General features: G+C 39.4%; 1 protein-coding gene across 1 annotated transcript in view; it reads right to left on the bottom strand.

The window, feature by feature from the left end:
* The window catches only part of MED12L (mediator complex subunit 12L), a 165180-nt gene that overhangs the window by 28854 nt on the left and 117448 nt on the right, over positions 1-18878 (bottom strand). Inside the window, exons 18-30 of the mRNA XM_067301536.1 lie at positions 17678-17821; positions 16751-16914; positions 16127-16258; positions 12681-12908; positions 10363-10504; positions 9377-9497; positions 8478-8579; positions 6843-6956; positions 3146-3345; positions 2391-2579; positions 1480-1554; positions 1167-1357; positions 685-846 (exon numbers count right to left, since the gene is read on the bottom strand). Of these exons, the coding sequence (XP_067157637.1) occupies positions 685-846; positions 1167-1357; positions 1480-1554; positions 2391-2579; positions 3146-3345; positions 6843-6956; positions 8478-8579; positions 9377-9497; positions 10363-10504; positions 12681-12908; positions 16127-16258; positions 16751-16914; positions 17678-17821 (1964 nt within the window). The remainder of the gene's footprint in view (positions 1-684; positions 847-1166; positions 1358-1479; positions 1555-2390; positions 2580-3145; positions 3346-6842; positions 6957-8477; positions 8580-9376; positions 9498-10362; positions 10505-12680; positions 12909-16126; positions 16259-16750; positions 16915-17677; positions 17822-18878) is intronic.

Here is an 18878-nt window from a genome sequence, read left to right as displayed (position 1 = left end):
AGGCAACGCACAGTAGTAATGCAGTAAGAACAAAGGAACTTAGACAGTAACATGTACAACAATCAAATACCACAAGCCTTTAAGTGATTTGTTTTCTTGAACAACTGAAAGTTTGGAAGAGCTTCACAAGAAAAAAGATTGTCAGTATTTGAAGCTAAGAGACCTTGTTATATATAGTATTTGATGTAATTTCTACCATAACTATAAGAAAGTACAAAGAAATTATAGGCATTGTGGAGGAATATTTTACTAAAGGAAAAAATCAATAATCATTAAGTTATTAAAGCCTCACTGGTTTAGAAAGTTACAGGTGAGTTTCAATCTTCACTATTCCCAACAGAAATTAAGTATGACATCTGAACAGCAAGGAAAAAGGCCTACTCCCACGGAAGGGCAGAGGCAACAAGCCCTCTGACTACCCTTTTAAATCCCTAAGATTTCCCATCAGCACACTGCAGAGTAGCCACTGCAAGATTGGTTACAAAGCTTTCACATCTCTTCCTCTGAAATCAATTAAATTTCTTTACATGAAATCTGAACCTGAATCACATTTGAGGTTGATAATTTGCTACTCCAAAAAAGTGAATCAGCAAGGTCTTGTGAAGCAAAAGCAAAGCCTCCAATACACCCCCCCCCTAAAAATCATCTTTCAGCTCTACGCACACAGATCTGCCAAGGTCATACCTTTTTTGTTTCTGTCTGTCTCTTTCCTTCTTAGAAGATGACCCCAAATGCTGGCCTTTCTCCAGCTCCTCTCCCGCAGCTTTCAAGACCCTACCTTGAACTGAGGTAGGCAGTTTTGCAATCAAGGGAGCCACTAGCCACACTCCTCGGCGTTCGGAGGAACTAGAAGTAGACCAAACTTATTTCACTCAAAATAGCCATCTAATTTTGCAACTAGTATTAGCTATTATAAGCCTGAACTGCTTTAATAATGCAGTTGACAACACATCTGGAGTAACTAGTGTGGACTAAGCAATCATAATTGCTGGTTTCCAGAAGTTCAAGAATAGCAACTGTATTTATTGTTACTAAAGCAAATAGAAGTAACCTTCAAGTAGCTCATTTCTGTACAAGCCTGTTTCAAGTGCAAAAAGGCTAGGCAGTCTATGCATAATTAAGTATCACGTTGGCTAAAATAATTAAAAAGGTACTACAGAAAATACCTTAGGAATGTCTTTTTACCATTCTGTCTTGTATTACTTGTGTCAGCATTTCCAACAGAGTTTGGATTGAAGAGGCCTATACCAGAGTTAGAAGAGTTATTGTTTAGATCAGCGGATTGCTGAAACACCTCTATTGTCGCCTTTGCAATATTATCCAACAAGCTGTTCATTTCAGCCACAGACCCAGAACCCTACAGTAAAACATAAGTAAACTAGCACATTCATGGTATGTTTGCTCACGGACTAGGTTAAAATTTAACATACTTTATTGCATTAAATATTTAGATGAAAATGTTTGAAAACCAATACTCACAGGCTCTTTCATGCACTGCTTGATCATTAGCTGCAGCTCCAACCAAGACTGCCGGAGAGTCCACTGATCCAAGTTCTGGATAAGAATTAACATTGCAAATACATGTGTCAAGACATTACAGGTCTGAGGAAAAACATCTCTTAATTGAATACATTACATACAAACCCCTCATTTGATAAGCAGATCATCACAATCACTACTCTTTTTAATAATCTAATGACATCCCAAAATATCACAGCTACTCAAGAACACAAGTGAGCTGTCAGATCCCTGCAACTAGTATCAGTTACTCAATACCTTTAACAGTGCAACTATTCTGAATAAAAAGATAGCTCTCTGCAAAATCTGAGTTTGGTCAGATAAGAACACTGAAAATCCTATTCAGTCTTTCATTACCAATTACTTTTGTCCCTGGCTTGCCATCCAAATAGCTATCGTTCAAATAGCGGGAGAAATGAAGGGGCCCTAAAGTAGCTGAATTTGAAGACATGATCAGTTTAGGACTGTCCATGAAAGCACTTGAGCCTTTTCAGTGGAGCTGTTTGCAGGAGTGTCTTTCACCCCACTACTGTCAAAGCCCTGCTGAGACAATTCCACTTAAACAGCCCCCAAATCAGTTGCCTTTTCAGTGGCTTCTTAGGGACTGACAATGATAGATCAACAACGATGAGCACGCTGCACACTTGTGTCCTTCATAATGGTGGAATCAGAAATAATGAGACACCAGAGAGTCACACTATAAAATGTTTACCACAAAGATTGGGGATCCTGTGCATATATAGTCTTTAAAAAAGTACCTAATGTTTGATTGCACTAGGAACTGCAAATCAATGTCACTTGGTGGTGCTGCTGAATGACAGTTTAACATTTAGTGCATCAATTTTCCCCTTCCCCCCCCCGCACTGCACTACCTGAAGTATGCGTTTGATGTGCTGCCTCTGAGGGTTGTCACCCTCGTTGCATTCTTTAATACCAAGAGGATAACAGATAAGTTGAAGTAGTTTCTGTGCTTGCTTGTTTGAAAGAACAGGGTCCAAAATAAGATCTTTGTCTGTGCACAGTCTCTCAGGTTCTTTTAAGCAGTGCTCTCCAACCCACTCCTGTAAGAAATAAGATGACAGATTCACAAGATAGTTTCAATGCAATATTAATCTTCCATTAATGCAAGCTGAACAGAAAAGTGCTTTTCAATATGTAAACCTTAAAAAGTGTAACCTAGTTCATGCAACATGTGAGACTAGAAATGGCTTTGGTCATTCAATACCACCTGAAAGTATAAAACTGTTAACTGTTTTCCAAAATTCATTTCTTCTAAACTTTGAAAGTAGCTTTGAAATAAAACCAATGCTACTGCAAAAGCACTTTGAGCAGACAGCTGAAGGAATGGTCCTAGTATCTTCTCAAAGTGCTTGAGAGTCAGGTAGGAAAAACACCCCACATCTGATAGAGTCCAGGGAGATGCTAACAATCAACATAAGCAAAGTTTTTTCCCCATAGCGTACTACTCAATGTATAAATTATCTCTGATCCAATCCAGGAAACCCAAAGAGAACTAAAATATTGGAATACCTCAACATTTATTTTCCACCAAAAATATAATTATATTTTTCAAATAACATAACATTGTTTCTCTAAATCAAGGCAGAAGCATAGTCTTACAAATTACCTGCTGGCAAATTGTTCTTAGCACATATCTAGCATACTCGCTTAAACTAGCGGTTTCTATGGAAATAGCTTTTCCACATGATTTCAATGTGTGTGAGGAACCCCAAATTTCATCCTCATTAAGTTCATCTAACAAGCCTCTCATAGTGAAGTCCTCACTCTTCAAGGAGTTAATGCTGCTGCTGCCAATTTCGGCATCCCCTGTATAATAGAATCACAAAAGTACAAAGTGAGCTTTCATTCAAGTCCTCACGCCCCTACGTAGTTTACCCACTGAAGTAAGTCTTCTACAGACTAGTTGGGGCATAAAGCAGTTACATTCAAGAAGACAGCACTAACTGGTTAGCTGAAAATCACTATGTCCAAAATGTTATTCACTTGCTTCATTTTGCATAGTATCTTTTTAATGGATGTTTCAGAAGTAGAAAAAGTTTTATACAAATCAAACACAAATAAAGCCACCTCATACTCCACAGGAAAGAGTCTGTGAGTGCATGAAATTGCTTTGGTAGATAAGGAAGAGTTGGGTTACTCAACCTTCTTAGGTGTCCTTTTTCCAAGTCATCTCACTTACTCTGATTTATTAACACTCCATAGATCAAGAGACAAGTTTTGTCTGGTGTTGCCCGTAGCCCACCTTCCTGTGAACTTTTTGGCAAGATTTATTTTCCTGGGAATGGAAGAGGGCAGTGCAAGCTGAGGGAGTCCTGGCAGAGGGCAAACACTGAATAACCCGTCCTTTCTGCAAGTCATCAGCATGACTCCAGAAACATTACCTACCTGAAACAAACCTGGGGGAATGGAGAAGCAAAGACAAATACTTGGGACAAGATGAAAAAAATAATAATCAGGCATGTAACAGCTTACATTAAAACTGATGCTAAACATGTCTAAGAGTTTGAAACCTTGGACAAGGAACAAGATGCAACTACCACACTTTGGAGAGGGAAATAAGCCCAAAACTGCTGAACATAATACCTTAGAATCTGTGAGGCTGCCCTGGAGCGCACAGGAGCACATGGCACATGAAGCAGGCTAACGTAGCCTAATGTTTAAAGTCAGCAGAAGCTCTTATGGATCTTAACTGAATCACCACATATGATAGCCAGTCCTTGTAAAATCGCAGTTTACTATCAACATCAACAGTTAATATGGCATGACAAGGCTAAATACTTTGCTACAGCCACATGAAATATCATATGCTCATTTAAATGCACATACACGCGCACACACACACACACACATGCTGTTGCCTCTGGTTATACATATGCTAGGGCATCTTGCTAAAATCTGCAACTACCAGCAAAATATTTCAAACTACTGCAACAAGGAGAGTGACAATGTAAATACGTCTTTTAGCAGCTGCCGCCACGTCTATGGCTTACTGCCCTTTTACACAGGGTGCCCAGAACACCATGGTGCACTGAGTCGGGTCCTCCTGCGCATTCAGTTCTTCCATCATTATTATTTCTGTGTTCCCCAGCAGTGTATTACCCTGGATGAAAAAACTCAAATTTTAGGAAAAAAAATTACTGCTAAGAAAACCAGTTTCACCAGCCAAATTCCCATCCACCCTCACCCCAGCTTGCGTTACCTTAGAGTTACTCCTAAATCAATGTCATATGATCCTTTTGTAACAAGATCTAACTTGTATTTAACAACTTATCAAAACTAGATACCTGATCCATTGAGACAGACTAATCTCTAACTGGACACTGCCTCCTGGCGATGGAGAGGGCTCTGACCCGACTGTACGTTTTACCCGCTGAGCTGGACAATGCCCTGACCCTTCAGCCAGACCCCGAGCTCACCTAAATCTCCACTGGGGCAAATGCACTCCCCCCCAACCTCACTGGGGCAACCCACTGGAGCACAAGGAATTAACTCTTTACAGAAAAAGGGGGGAGAGGGACAAAAAAAAAAAAAAAAAAGCCCAGGACACTGGCACAGGGCAGACAGCCCACATCTCACAGGATTCTACAATTCACAGAATATAAAAGCACCATGAATATAGGAAATAGTTCATTCTTGCATTTAATTAGACAGGATCAACATTGTGAGAGACATTTTCAATTGGGCCAATAGCAAAAAAAAAAAAAGGAACGCATCAACTCATCACGATAAGTGAAAGCAATTGTAATCCCTATATTCCCCCAAATCCAGGCAAACCTAAAAAACCCTCTCTGTATCACTGAACCAAGAAATCCAAAGAAGAATCCAAAGCCTGGCGCAGTTTCATTCAAAAAAATCCCAGGAAACAAACCAACAAACTTGCGTACTGAATCCTCATAAACTGATGGCACAGCAAACAGCTCATCCATAACCTCCCTACATTCAAGCTCATTATCCAGTACACGCAATCATATCAGGCCCAAAATCTGCACCTGTGAAGGTCAAATGGGAAGGACTTCGCAGGCAAAAAAAAATAGGATGTAGAGATCGATATTAAGCCATGAATTAAGCTAAAACCATCCCCGAACATTTTGATAAAGTTTATGAAGAGAGTTAATATACTCTAGAGCAGTTCACTGTGCAGCAACATCTTTCACTGAGGGTAGAGATTATTTTTTCTAAAACAGATTTCTAATCATAAAGTTTCTTCAGGGTAGATTTGCAATAGCTATCACATATCTGATGCTTTTCCTCAACAAATGAAGTACAAATTTTAAATAACTAATGTAGGATGGCAACAAGACACATCTTCCAAATATAACATTTTGGGCACAGGAGGAGGTGTGCAGCAGCGAAGGCACAAATAAAGTGTATGTTCAGATCTTCCTTTGCGTCATTTGCCCTGTACAAGCCCCCATGCAAACAACATAACTGCACAGGGACGGAACAGAAAATGCTCACGTTATACACCATTAATGAAGGTAAGCAGCAATACCAGTACTCTGAATAGCAAAAGAACCTAGATAATGGTCATAAATGTGTTTTAAGCTCACTCTCAAACCCACAGCCAACCCCAGCTAGCTACGCCCTTCACTTCTTTTCTGATATAGCTGCATCACTTAGGACCATGGGGTTTTTGAGACATATGCCAACAGAGGATACAGTAACGGCACTCTAACTGGATGTATACCTCTAAGTTTGCCCACACCTTGAAGATTTTGCTCGTTTAACTGGGCAATTACTTAACTCCAAAAATACACATCACCCATAGTTCATAACACCTTCAACAGAACTTAAGCCAAAACAAAGATTCGAGACAGTTATTTGTTCAACACAAATGGAAAAATAAAAATAACAAACTCCTTGTTCTTGGAGAGTTGCTTAGTAGTGATTCTTTCATAACCTCCATAACCATAGGCAGTCATGTTTTGTGGTGAAACACAGAAATAGGTGGAGCAAATGATCTGAGACCATATTTCCTGTATATATGTGAAAAGGACTCACCTGAGTTTGAAAGGTACTGAGACTTGGGGGGGGGGGGTAGGAATTAAACTGGAAAAGTCACCTCTGCTTAAAGCCACATCAGCAGGGACTGACTCACCAGAGAAAACTCCTGTCTCTTGACCTGTGGGCGAAAACGCTACTCATTGTGCTACAGAAGCAGGGGAGGCATCCACAATTTTCTCCTGTCACTGGGGTTTGCCTTTCCCAAAAGCCTTCCCAAGGAAGTGACCTGGCACTGCTTTCTACCCCAGCACTAGAGGAAAAACTTTACACATTACACATAACTCTCGGCATAATCTCACCAAGCATCAAAATTGCTTTCAAGACTGCAAACACAGCTCCCACTTCAATACTGTTGTGAGCAGCAGCCAAAAGGTGACGATCACAAGAAGAACGAATTCCAGGAAATGATTTCCCTGTGGAAAGAAGAGAAACTCTTCATAGAAAAAGGTTAGTCTTTACCATATACAATTTCCTTTGTGCAAAATCCTTTTAATCTAAAATATCTATAGAATCGCAATAATTGAATGAAGAATTGAATGTTCGCACTGAAACTGAAGACCAATTGGTAAATCATTAAAAATCAACTGGGATAAATGGTTATGATGTATTAATATCAAAAAAAGCTATAATCATTTAAATCAAAAAAGAAGTCTGTCATTTCACTGTGTCTGTGTAAACAGTGAATTTAACCACAATGGGATATCAAAGGCTGTTTTAATTTTGACTTCACAGGTTTGGGAAATGACTTCCCTCACCTACCATACAACAGTCTTCATAACAAATGAGGCAAAATAAATTAATATAAATGCCTGTTGTACGGTTAAACCTAATCCTGCAGCTCAGAAGCTGACTGTAAAAGAATTCAGTGAGTGCTTTTTCTAACTTTAAGGAGAAGAGAGAAAGACTCAAATAAAGGGAGTGGGAAAGGAAGGATGAATCCACTGCCTTTTTGATGCGCTTAACTGAACCAGGTATAATAAAAGTTTGTAACATGCTCACATTTTGTTTGATTTGTACTATTTGATAAAGTACAAACATGATTTTTTCCTATCCATTCAAATCCATTTTTATTTTTAGGGAAGCTTGGGTCCACATAACATTTCTGCTACTCAGAATATTCTTCACATCTCTGACTTAATTTGTTTGAATGTGTGAAAGACGATCATTTATATCTGGTCAAAAAAGAAACTAATATTATTTTTAGACAGAAGAAATTGAAACAACTTATATTTCAAACTTGCAGATAATAATTGCTTTTATTTTCTTTTTCCCAGAGATATAGCTTTGTCATCAAATTTGCTGAAATACTTAGAAGTTAAAGCACATGTTATTTCCAGGGTTATTTCCTTTCATTTGGCAGGTGCTGATTCTTGCAGTTTTTCTTCCTCTTTTGGTCTGTGGCAAACACACATAGGTCAGACCACAGAATATTCAAATTAAAAAGGAAAGAGGACTACATTAGCATATTTTGACAATTAACTTCCTCATGTTTCTTCTGTTGGACTAGATGTTTTATTGTGCCTTGTTTAGAATCACATTTAATTTCAATCTACAGGCAAGGCTACCAAACTGCAGGACGTGTTATTAGTTTCTAAATCACTGTGAGATGACCCACCACAGGAATCATCATCGCCCCTGACAGTACTTAGCATGACAGAAGATGTGGACCTCAAGGTACTACCATTGCCAATAGCAGTACTGGCACAGAAATAATATTATTAGGGCCCAGACTCAAATGACTGTTTCAATAAAATTCCTAAACAAAATGAGAACTATGAGAACATTTATTCTAATTTTCTTAAAATATCTGTAATTTTAAACAGGCTATCATTTTTAATTGCACTACGGAGATTTTCACATGTGAAATCTGAAGCCATTGAAAAACATCCAGGTTCACTTTCTGAAATGAAAGGATTGTGCAGCAGCCAACCTACCTGATCCCTGGGGAAAGAGGAAGACTTGGGGTGTCCTAAAGAGTTGAAGGAGGAGCCGACAGGTCATCCTCGCCCCAGGTTCAGCATCTGGATCTCCACAGGCTACAGAAGATGGGACACAGACATAAGGCATCTGCCCTGGACCTTACAAGTCACACCGAACCTGCTGGGAGGCCCAGAAAAAGCTTCTCTCTCCCAGTGCCATTTTAAATGCAAATACAGTAAATGCTGATTTCTGTTGCTGAAATTATGTACTGAGTCATTACAAAATAGGAAAAAACAGTATGATTTTTGGTAAGCAAGAGGCTTAATTAATGACAGAAAAGAATACATGGATAAACTGGCTTTTGACAGTCAAAGCAGAAATAAGAAACACAAATCTAGGCAGAAGGTGAAAAGAAAGGCATGATGTGGCCAAAGAGGACCACAGCTACTGTACTCTAGGCTAGAGGCGAAGACAATGAGGTCAGAGAGAAAATGCCAACATCAGGCAGACCGATGCAAGAAGGAAACAAGACAGACGAACACTGCAGGCTGCAGAAACTAAAAGGAAAGGGCAAGTTTCTGAGATGTTCCAAAGCACAAGCTGAGCAATTTGGTAGTAATTCGAACATACAGAGTAGAGCAGAAAAGAGTCACTAGAAGAAGGTGAGGCTGCATAACAGGAAGGGGACAGTGCCCTGTCAGCAGCTCTGACACCATTTATCAAGCATGGCTTCTCTGACCTAACCTGGTATTGCTCCTTTTGCAAACTGCAGTGGAATATATGCTGCCATGTACAGCGGGTGGCATTCCGTAGAGAAAAGCCATTTCAGAATACTCTGCTTACTCAATCAATGGAAACTTCCTAAAAAGTGTTAAGTTTTCTATTTTAAGTTTTTTTCTTGGTATTTTCTTACCAGCTGCAAGAAGAGAAGGCAGAGCAACATGCTGAACTACGTCTTCCAGAGAAAAGCACTGCCGGGCGATCAGTATAGCAATGAAAGTGGCCAGGGAATCATGGAATGATAGGTCACTCACCTTGAAAGAAAAACATTACTCGAATGGTTCACATGATAGTGCACAACTCCGTTGCTGAGATTATTAAGGAATCAACCATAAACTTTTCACACAGAAGAATCTGTCTCTACATTTTAATGCATTTTCCAATCTTTTTATGACAAGTGCTGATAGCTCTTAATTTAATTTTAATATACACCTATTTCAAATACCACAATTAACTCCACAATAAATACCAGTCTTATAGAAAACTGACAAAGTGTTATCATTTTATAAAAACTGGTAACATCAATACTCATTCCTTAGCTTCATGACATAACAAGAATATGTCCTCAATGTACATAGCTTCAATCCATTTCTAAAGGTATGTGTGTTCAAACTACAGATAAATATATTGGATCAGACACTGAATAACAGAAGTCACTGTAATTCTGCTGACTTCAGCAGGACTACGGTAATTTACAGCAGACAAGTAAGGAACAGTGGAATGTACCATCACCACTAAAATTTAGGAACCAACACCAAAACAAGCTCTTAAAAATAGAGACAGTTACTACTCTAAAATGGTGATGGATGTGTAAATATACCCAAATGCCTGCTCCTTTCAAAGAGCATCTCTAGTATTCCATATAATTCCATAACATAGTAAGAAAAAAATATTGTTGACAAAGAGAAATCTCTAAACATTGCCAAAATTTTACATACACAACAAAGATGTAGGAGAGAACAAAATCAACCAAGAATCTCATGAAAGCCTGGAAAGCTCAAACAGGTAGAGGTCTAAATTCTTGCTCACTACAAGGTATTGAATGGATACCTTACTGTACCTCTAAGTGTACCCTAGGAAAATAGATTTAACAGGTACTTTAGAAGATATTGAACTTACATCCACACTACAGAGCAGATCATTGAAACCCCAGACATGATTTGAAGAACAGCAAAGAGCTTTTACAACCCCTAACCACTCTGAGCTCAGCACTGTGCAGCACGCCGTCAGCTCCGCACAAAGGTTTGCTATGTCGTTAATTCTAGGAGAGAGGAGAAAAACTTGAGAAGCAAGGTATTTATAAGCAATAAATACTAAGCTCAAAGCAGATCAGCACTTGACACAAAGAACAGATGGCTCCTCACATAAGGTTGGGTTACATCCAAATGTGATTATGCCACATGCACATATAATCTAGCGTTCCACAGTTGTGGACAACTGCAGCATCTCAAAAAAGCAGTATGTGACTTGTACCCCATAACTGGTATGACTATAATCTACATTGGCATAGGCCTTTATTTGGTGTATGCCCTACTTGGCGTAACCTGAATCCATACCAGCTTCCACAGGAGAGGAATAAAGAGATCGGACTGCTGTTGTCTGCAGCCCACTGCAACAGATGCTCTCCTCTTCTCTGCAAGGGCACACTCTGACCTTTCCGCAGTGCTGCTATGCAAAGAGTAGCTCCATCCTCTTTCATTCAAAAACATCACAAGAAAGTTGTTTGTCCAGTGCATAGCTCCCAAATGCCTAACTCGGCAGTGAAAGTCTGCTAGTTTTTCACTGTAAAGAATGCTCCCTCCCATTGCTACTATAAAACAAGCCTATATTACTATAAAACAGTGCTACTGCTCTAGAAGGAAAGAGAGAGACACAAAGATCAATTGACATTGATGCACTTTACTTGATAGATTAATGTGCGATTCACTGTATGATTCAGAGTTATATAATACTTAAAAAAAAAACAGAGCATGGCTGACTCATCCCAGCGCAAGTTTTTTTTTTCTCTGTACCACAGGGAAACTTGTTTGGTTACATTTGCATGTTCCTCTCTGTTGGTCTAAAGAATCATTTCCTTTCAGCTACTCCGCTCCACCAGTGATCCCTCAAGTTTCCTAGACTGCTTCAGACTGATGGAAGGTTAAAATGATACAGCACCACCACACACTTTGGGAAGGAGTCAATTAGAAAAAACAAAACACAAATCCACAATTTCCCCTGGCTTTGTGATTTGTCAGTAACCTTAAGGATTGTCAGCTACCACTGAATATAGAGCTGACTATCAAGATTAAGTATTTCTTAATAAAAATCAGGTTAGAGCACCAAATTTTGGCAACACTGACTGTGTAAGAGGAATAAAGGTGTTGGGTGCGGGGCAAAGTCTAGGCCAAAAACTGGAGTCCATTTCATCCTGCATCACAGAATTTGCAGAATGCAAAATTAAGGTAAAACAGCTTCAGCACTCCAATGCCATCACGTGCCTAAGGCAGCAGTATGTTTACTCACTGGAAGCACATTAAGAGAAGTAACCAACTGAGAGAAGAAAATCTGAACTATGAAAATGTGCTGACAGTGTGAATCTCAGACACTGATGTTAGTCATTTCACAGCACAGTTTTTCACTATACTTCTTTTCAGTACCTTGAGTTAATCTAAAAAGATCCAACACAGAAATACAACCCAAGAAGTATCACGTTGGATCAGACCAAAGCTCCATCTTATCGTGACAGTAGCCAACACTTGCTGCTATCAAAAATATGTAAGACAACCACAGTAAGACAGTGTTGGACAATCTCTCTGAAGTGCAGATCTCAGTCTAAACTCTAAGAATTAGAGGTCTGCTCGAATGGTGTAGCATGAGCTCCTTTAAAAATACAACTGACAGCTCTTAAAACTCCAGTAACTTTTATCCAAAAAATACTTGATACTTTTTCCAAAATCTTTTGAAAAGTTTGCATATTATCTATGAACTCCATAATGAATAAATGAAATTACACATTTAATAAATTAAACACTAATTGCATCAGAAGAAAGAACTCACCTAATGTAAAACATTCCTTGGATTACAGGATGCTAATGGGCAAGGATTGTGCTGAGGAAACAATCCAGCATCAGAATCATTGAAAGGGAAGGCACCAAAACATCTTTTGCAAGAAAGCTGTTACTGAGCTGCTCTATTTGACATAGCATAACTGCTGATACAAAAAGTGTACTACCTGCCTTTACAGTAAGTACTCTCTTTGTACTATTCCCTTTCGTTAAATTATGCAGATTGATCTAATGAATGCAAGTAAAGGGAAACTTACTAAAAAATGTGCAGAAAGAGCAAATTTGCAATTGAAAACAATTAAAAAAGACACAAAACAACAGGTGAAAGGAAACCTCACATATATCATGTAGAAATCCACACAGTTCTGATTCCAGAATGGTTCGTCTTACCTTCCTGCATCTTGGTGCCCCATACACACATTCATTAGTGCATTACAGACAAAGCTGTAGCGATTGGCTGCATTATCGCTCAGGATCTTGCCTAGCATAGAGTAGTTAATGCTGTGAGCAGAAGGATTCTCAATAAAATCCAACATGAACTCTGGGTCCCACAGTAAATTGGAATTTGAAGGCTGAACATTGCTGTATATTGTTTGCTTCACTTTAGAACAGGCACTACTGAGGATGAAAAAAAGAGAGAGTTACCAAAAAACATATTTCGCAGAAATACTGTTGAACATACCACATGTGTTTAGAAAATCCCAGTCTGATTACCATTCTGTACGTAGCTTCAATCTCATTTTTGGTAAGGAGCATCTAACAGGAAATAAGGATGACATCAATTTCATTCAAGTTTTCTTCCAGATAAAGTCTCAAGTTCCCAAATCACTTCTAAGACATTTACTGAAATCCTGAGCAGCTGAATAAATGACCACATATTTGTTCCTTTGTAGCAATAACTTCCAAGAGCATCACACGCCTTTCCAGTGACCTACAACAGTGCCTATAGCTACTCCCCTTCATTATGTTTTATGATACAGAGTCAACTGGAACGGCGGTAAGAAGAATTAAATAAGAAGAATGTCAGAATTCCATCTAAATTAAAAGCTTTACACTTGGTAAAAACCTGACCCAACAACTTCTTGAAAAATGAAACCAGTAAACAGAAAGAAAGTACATAAAGGTCATATTTTCACATTCACAACAATCCAAAAGATGAAGAAATGCTGCAGGCTAGTAATGCTTGCATGTTAATTGGCTTTCTTTGGGGGGAGAGGATGAGGAGGAAGCTGTTAGTGAAGAACACAGATTTCACACACACGTGTTCTAAAGGAGCATTCGTCTTAGGTGTTTGGTTTCCCACCACAGCTGGGAACAGCATTCACAGGGATAAACTTTATTAGTTATCCTATCTGGGAAGATTTCCTCATTCTTGAATAAAAAATAATAAACACACACACACACACACAAAAACAATCTATCAACTCAAATTTAAAATAAATGAAGCTTTTGGAATTTTTGAAAACTACACTGGAAACAGAGCAAGAAGACACAGGAAACATGGTGCCACCTGGAACTTATCTTTCACCTCGGGAAGGGGTGTGAGGTGCCAACTGAAGACCAGACACTGGAACTCAGGAAGGGGATCCCCCAGGACACCTTGCCCCTGGAGAAAAGGACCGAGTCCCTACACAAGTCTCATTCCTAACCAAGACATTCAAGTGCAGGTGGAAGAGGTCGTTAGAAGGACTGTTAATCTACAAGAAGGGCAACACCTGGCACTAACCTTTTCCTGCATTGGGCAGCATAAAATCCATCTTAGATCCTGACCAGCAAAGAAAGAAAACCAGTCCAATAGAAAACAAATAACCCAAACTCAAATGTCAGGCACTTTAAATGACCTTTCATGCCCCCATATCCTGGGCACACACATCCTTACCACTGATCAGCTATGAAGAGTCATGCAGAAAAGGGCTCCTAAGAAACAAGACTCACACTGTGTGCATGCAACACAGTTCCACAGCCAGGCGTTTATACTTTCAAGAGTATGTAGAACCCCAAATCCCTTTGACTTCCAAAGGCCCCTCCTGCTTCAGAACATTTTTTGATAAAAGAGAGACACCACAGTGAATAAAACACTTGTCATGATGTAAGTCTCCAGCAGAGTCTACGCTATGGGCAAGGAAATTCTGATACAGCTGTGAAGATGCTGTTGTGGCATTTGCCCTCTACCTGTTCCATGAGTTAAAAAAAAAAGTTCCAAAGACAAACAATATAATATTGAATACATGAGCAGGAGAGGCTCTAAAACTGAATTTCCCACAAGAAGTAATGTTGAGGGTGTGGTCAGAAGATAAGATTTTAAAAAAGTGAAGGAATGACTTAAAAAAGGAAGTTTAGTGAATACAACTAAACATACTGACCATACTGAAACCAAACATGCAGCTCACTCAGTAAAGCCAGGTCATGACAAATACTGTAGGTAGTATCAGAAGCCATTTTCGAAGCACTGCAGTATAAGGAAGGTAAGTCTCAAAATTTGAACATTTATGAACTGTATTTTATCGTCCCTTCAAATTGACTTAGAGAAATATTTGGATTTGCAGTGTGCTAGAAAGCAGCTGAAAAAATTGCTGGCTATAGACAACTGTTTTTGGTTTTGTTTCAATTATAGCAAGGAAGCTAAGAAGAACACAAGTGTAGCACTGTTACCTTATATATAGAGCTGGTTAAAAATATATGCTTTTTTTTAATTACCAGTTTTCAGGGACTTTAAATCAAATGCTGGATATCATGCAGTTGTTAAGAGATTTTAATTAATACCTCAAATATTCCTACATTACTAGATGCTATTTTCAATTGTTCTTGTAGAGTAATACTAATAAAGTTGGGTTTTTTCTTTTCTGTTTTTTTCTTGCATTACCGAGCTTTAGGTTTTAGAGACTACTTTTAAGTGGGAGAATGAACATCCAGTTAAGATATTTTTATATATACTTCATACTTTTTCCCTAGCACTTCTTGTATTAAAGAATACTATTATTCCCATGCATTTATAAGCCCATTAAAATATTAAGATACTCTGAGAACTCTTTTCCTGCTCACTGTGAAGTGAAAACCACAAATCTGAACTACGCAAACCAAAGCCAGGTGTGTAAACAAGGAGGGGAAACAGTAACTGAAGTGGTTTGTGACTCTCACAAGCAGCTTATCTGCATATGAAAGGACTCCCTTTCCCCTTTAAAACAAGGGCCAAAAATACAGTGTATGGGTACCTGAAATACTTTTTTAATTTAAAAATCAAGGAAGTGAATATCTGAACATAAAACTTCAAAAATTCAAACATGTTTGTGTCTCTCCCCACATTAAAGGAAATATTTAATAGAACATTACAGCTGTGTCAGCTAGGATTTTGTTATTTTGCGCCCAATGTTGTATTTACTACAGCAGATTTGCGAACACGTGATGGAAGCCAAATGAGGTCCTTCACAGCCTCAGGCAGCAGACGTGCCGCGGGAGGTGCCCCCACTGTGCCGAGCCCCGCACCGCGGCCAGAGGGCACCGCTCTGCCGCAGCCAGCCTGGCAGCGAGGGCCCCCTCCACCGCCGCACGCGAGAGCTGCTCAGCAAAGCAGCCTGCTGAAAAAACACAAGCACGGTATGGAGGTCCCTGGACCTCCTCCCCGTGGGCACCCCACGACAGGCACAGGCATGAATGCGAGGGTTGCCCAGGACCTTGGACCACAACCCCAGCACAGACTGCACAGGCAAAAGAGTTCACTGGTAAAGGTAAGGCAGCAAAAGGCAACAGCATATTTTACAAAGAAAGCAAATTAAATTGAAACTTCAAACTGTAGTGGCCTACATGCTAGCGGTAAGCAAAATGCCATTACCACCCACCTGAAAAGGTCTCCAAATTTGCTTCTTAGGTGACTACAGGACACATACAGATCATAGAGGTAAGCTAAAATACACCTTTCTGGGGAAGAGCATTCTGAAGGATTAACAACATGCTTAACCACACCGCACAACCTGCGAAAACAAAACAGTCCTGAGTTAATTCCAACACTGCTTAGAAATATGTCCGATACTTCTAAATATCATATACATCCCACTGTTAGCTGGACATGTCATGGCAAACTTTGTACCAATAGACCAACAGGTTTCCTGCCACTTGTGAGCTCGCACCAGCCTCAGAGACAAGAGATGCTCGTGGGAGCTCATAGCAGGATCAGGCAAATGGGTAGCAGACACAAAGAAACACAACTTCCACCTTTTCCTAGGTCAAAAAGGGCACAGCTTGCACTAGCTGTGACGGGAGGGGAGCAGACTGCACCGCTGACCCACTCACTCACCCTGCCCTGTGTTCACTGGGCTCAACAAAGCTCACGTGCAGCCTTCCAATATTGCTGCAACAGTTTCCAGAGCAGAGGTTACTTGGTCTCACTATCTGAACCTAAACGTACGTTTGATTTAACGGCAAATACCAGACATACTTTTCTGAAAAACAGTGCTCTCACAAACCCTTCAAAGACTTGCGCAGTTTGCTCCAAGTTTAGAATCAGGCAGGCATGGTAACGCCGCAGCACAGCAACGATGCACACGCATAGTCCTGTTGTGTAACTTCCTGCCAGGCTGGAGGATTTCAGAAGCAGTTCTGCTTCCACCACGCTCAGTTCATTTAACAGCTACAAATATAAGAAAAATAATGAATTGAAAATAATTCCAAAATTAAACATATAAAATAGGTGCCAAAAAAGAAACAATTGAGGAAGAACAATATGGAAACCCAAAACAAAATTCCTTGATCACTAGAAATGAACGAACCAAGGAGCAACAAACTGTTAAATAGAAAACACAGAACTGTTCTTCAGAAATACACTACATTTCTTGCACTGAGACAGTGCTTTAGTCTGAAACAATGAAGCCAATCCTAAAATACTTTGTGCTAGCATAATCCAGATCTTTATTAATTACAAAAGATTTAAAAATAAAATACATTTTCCATTGATTAAAAAGTATATTTGCTAATTACAGTTTAGTATTAAGTGTCAAAGTAGGACGGAAGGGGAAGTAGCAGGAACCCTATTTTAGAGGCAAGGAAACCAAAACAGAGAGAAGTGCATGGCAACAAGCCGGGGGCATCGCGACCCTGCTGGAGCAGCCCGTCTCTGAGATGAGACTCCAGAGCCGCAGCAGGGCCACCCGGCGGCGCGCAGCACAAGCCGTGCTGCATCAGCCCGCGCTGGCAAACGCACCCAGCGTTAGGCTGCACCACCCAGCTCGTCTCCGCTCCCCCCAGCTGGGAAACCCTTGCTGCCTGGCTCCACGGCGTAGCACAGCCGTGCCGTCACCCACCGCCTGCAAGGCTGGCTGCTAGCTCCATACTGCTTTTACAGAAGGCACCTCGTGGCTTTGCCCTGCCCTGCAAGTAAAGTGAACTCTTTTTACCTGTATCGCAAAGTCTATAAGCCCATTGATATTCAGCGCTGGTTCCATGAGATCAAAGATAAGCTGTATATGGTGAGCCAAGGGAAGATGATACGATGTTCCTGAGGCAAAACTTGTTATCTGTTCAAGAACATTACTGGAAATCTGTGAAAATAAATGTTTAACAGTCTTAGATAACTGAGGGCTTCTCAAATATACCACTGTTTCAAAAATCCTTTTTTGTAAGTGGTAAGTATCAAGTGAGAGCATTTTGCACATAAATTACTAACAAATTATGCATAAGGATAGAATATACCTACTACCCTGCTATCCTGCAAGTCAGTTGTAACGCAGTTTTATTTCCTATAGTGACAAAACAAAACAGAAAAAGCTGTTCTGCTGCTTCATAGCTGCTGCTTTAACTCTGCTGCTTTACAGCTGAGGGTCATACTGTTCTTGGTATCTATCATATGATTTTTATTCTGCAAGGTATTTTTAAAATGCAATTTTTCTTTAAAGGAAGGGCAAAATCAGTTTTGTTTTAGTCTTCCTGTATTGTGATTTTTTTTTTTTAAGTGTTTTCAGATAACTACTAATATGCTCTCCTGCATCAAAACACATCATAAATTCATTCAAAAGACCAGATTCAAAGACATGCTGTGAAACAATTTCAGAATTACCAAATGTATACCTCATTCACTTTACTTCTTTCTTACACCAGCCTCAGAATATTAAAATATACTTTAAAACAATAGCAACTGATAAAATGATGAAATTCTATGCTGATACGTTTGCACGCTTTCAAGTCCTGATGTAAAGCGAACAAGTCAGACTTGTCATTTAACACAGATCATTTATGTTCTCTAGTCAGCTACTAAAGTAGCTTTTTAATGGTAAAGGTTGAACATAAATTCTAATACCAAGAAAAGAACAAACCACATCACCCCTCTGTTTCTCAAAGACGCATACTCAGTTTGTTGCAGAAAAACACAGAAGAGTTCACCATCCTTCATAAATACAGATCAGTAACATACCTTATACATATGCGAGAGATTGGTTGATAAGTGCCTAATTTACTGATGAGCTCTAAACAATGCAGTTAACTGAAATTTATGTAAAATTGATTTCAAATTTTTCATAATACAAAATTCATGACATCTATCATAGCCCTGAAAGCATCTTGCAAAAAAACAGAATAAAATCCAAAATAAACCACCAAATA

Source organism: Apteryx mantelli, chromosome 9, assembly GCF_036417845.1.
Source record: "Apteryx mantelli isolate bAptMan1 chromosome 9, bAptMan1.hap1, whole genome shotgun sequence".
In the NCBI taxonomy this organism is placed as follows: domain Eukaryota; kingdom Metazoa; phylum Chordata; class Aves; order Apterygiformes; family Apterygidae; genus Apteryx; species Apteryx mantelli.
This window is presented reverse-complemented; position numbering and strand designations above follow the sequence as displayed.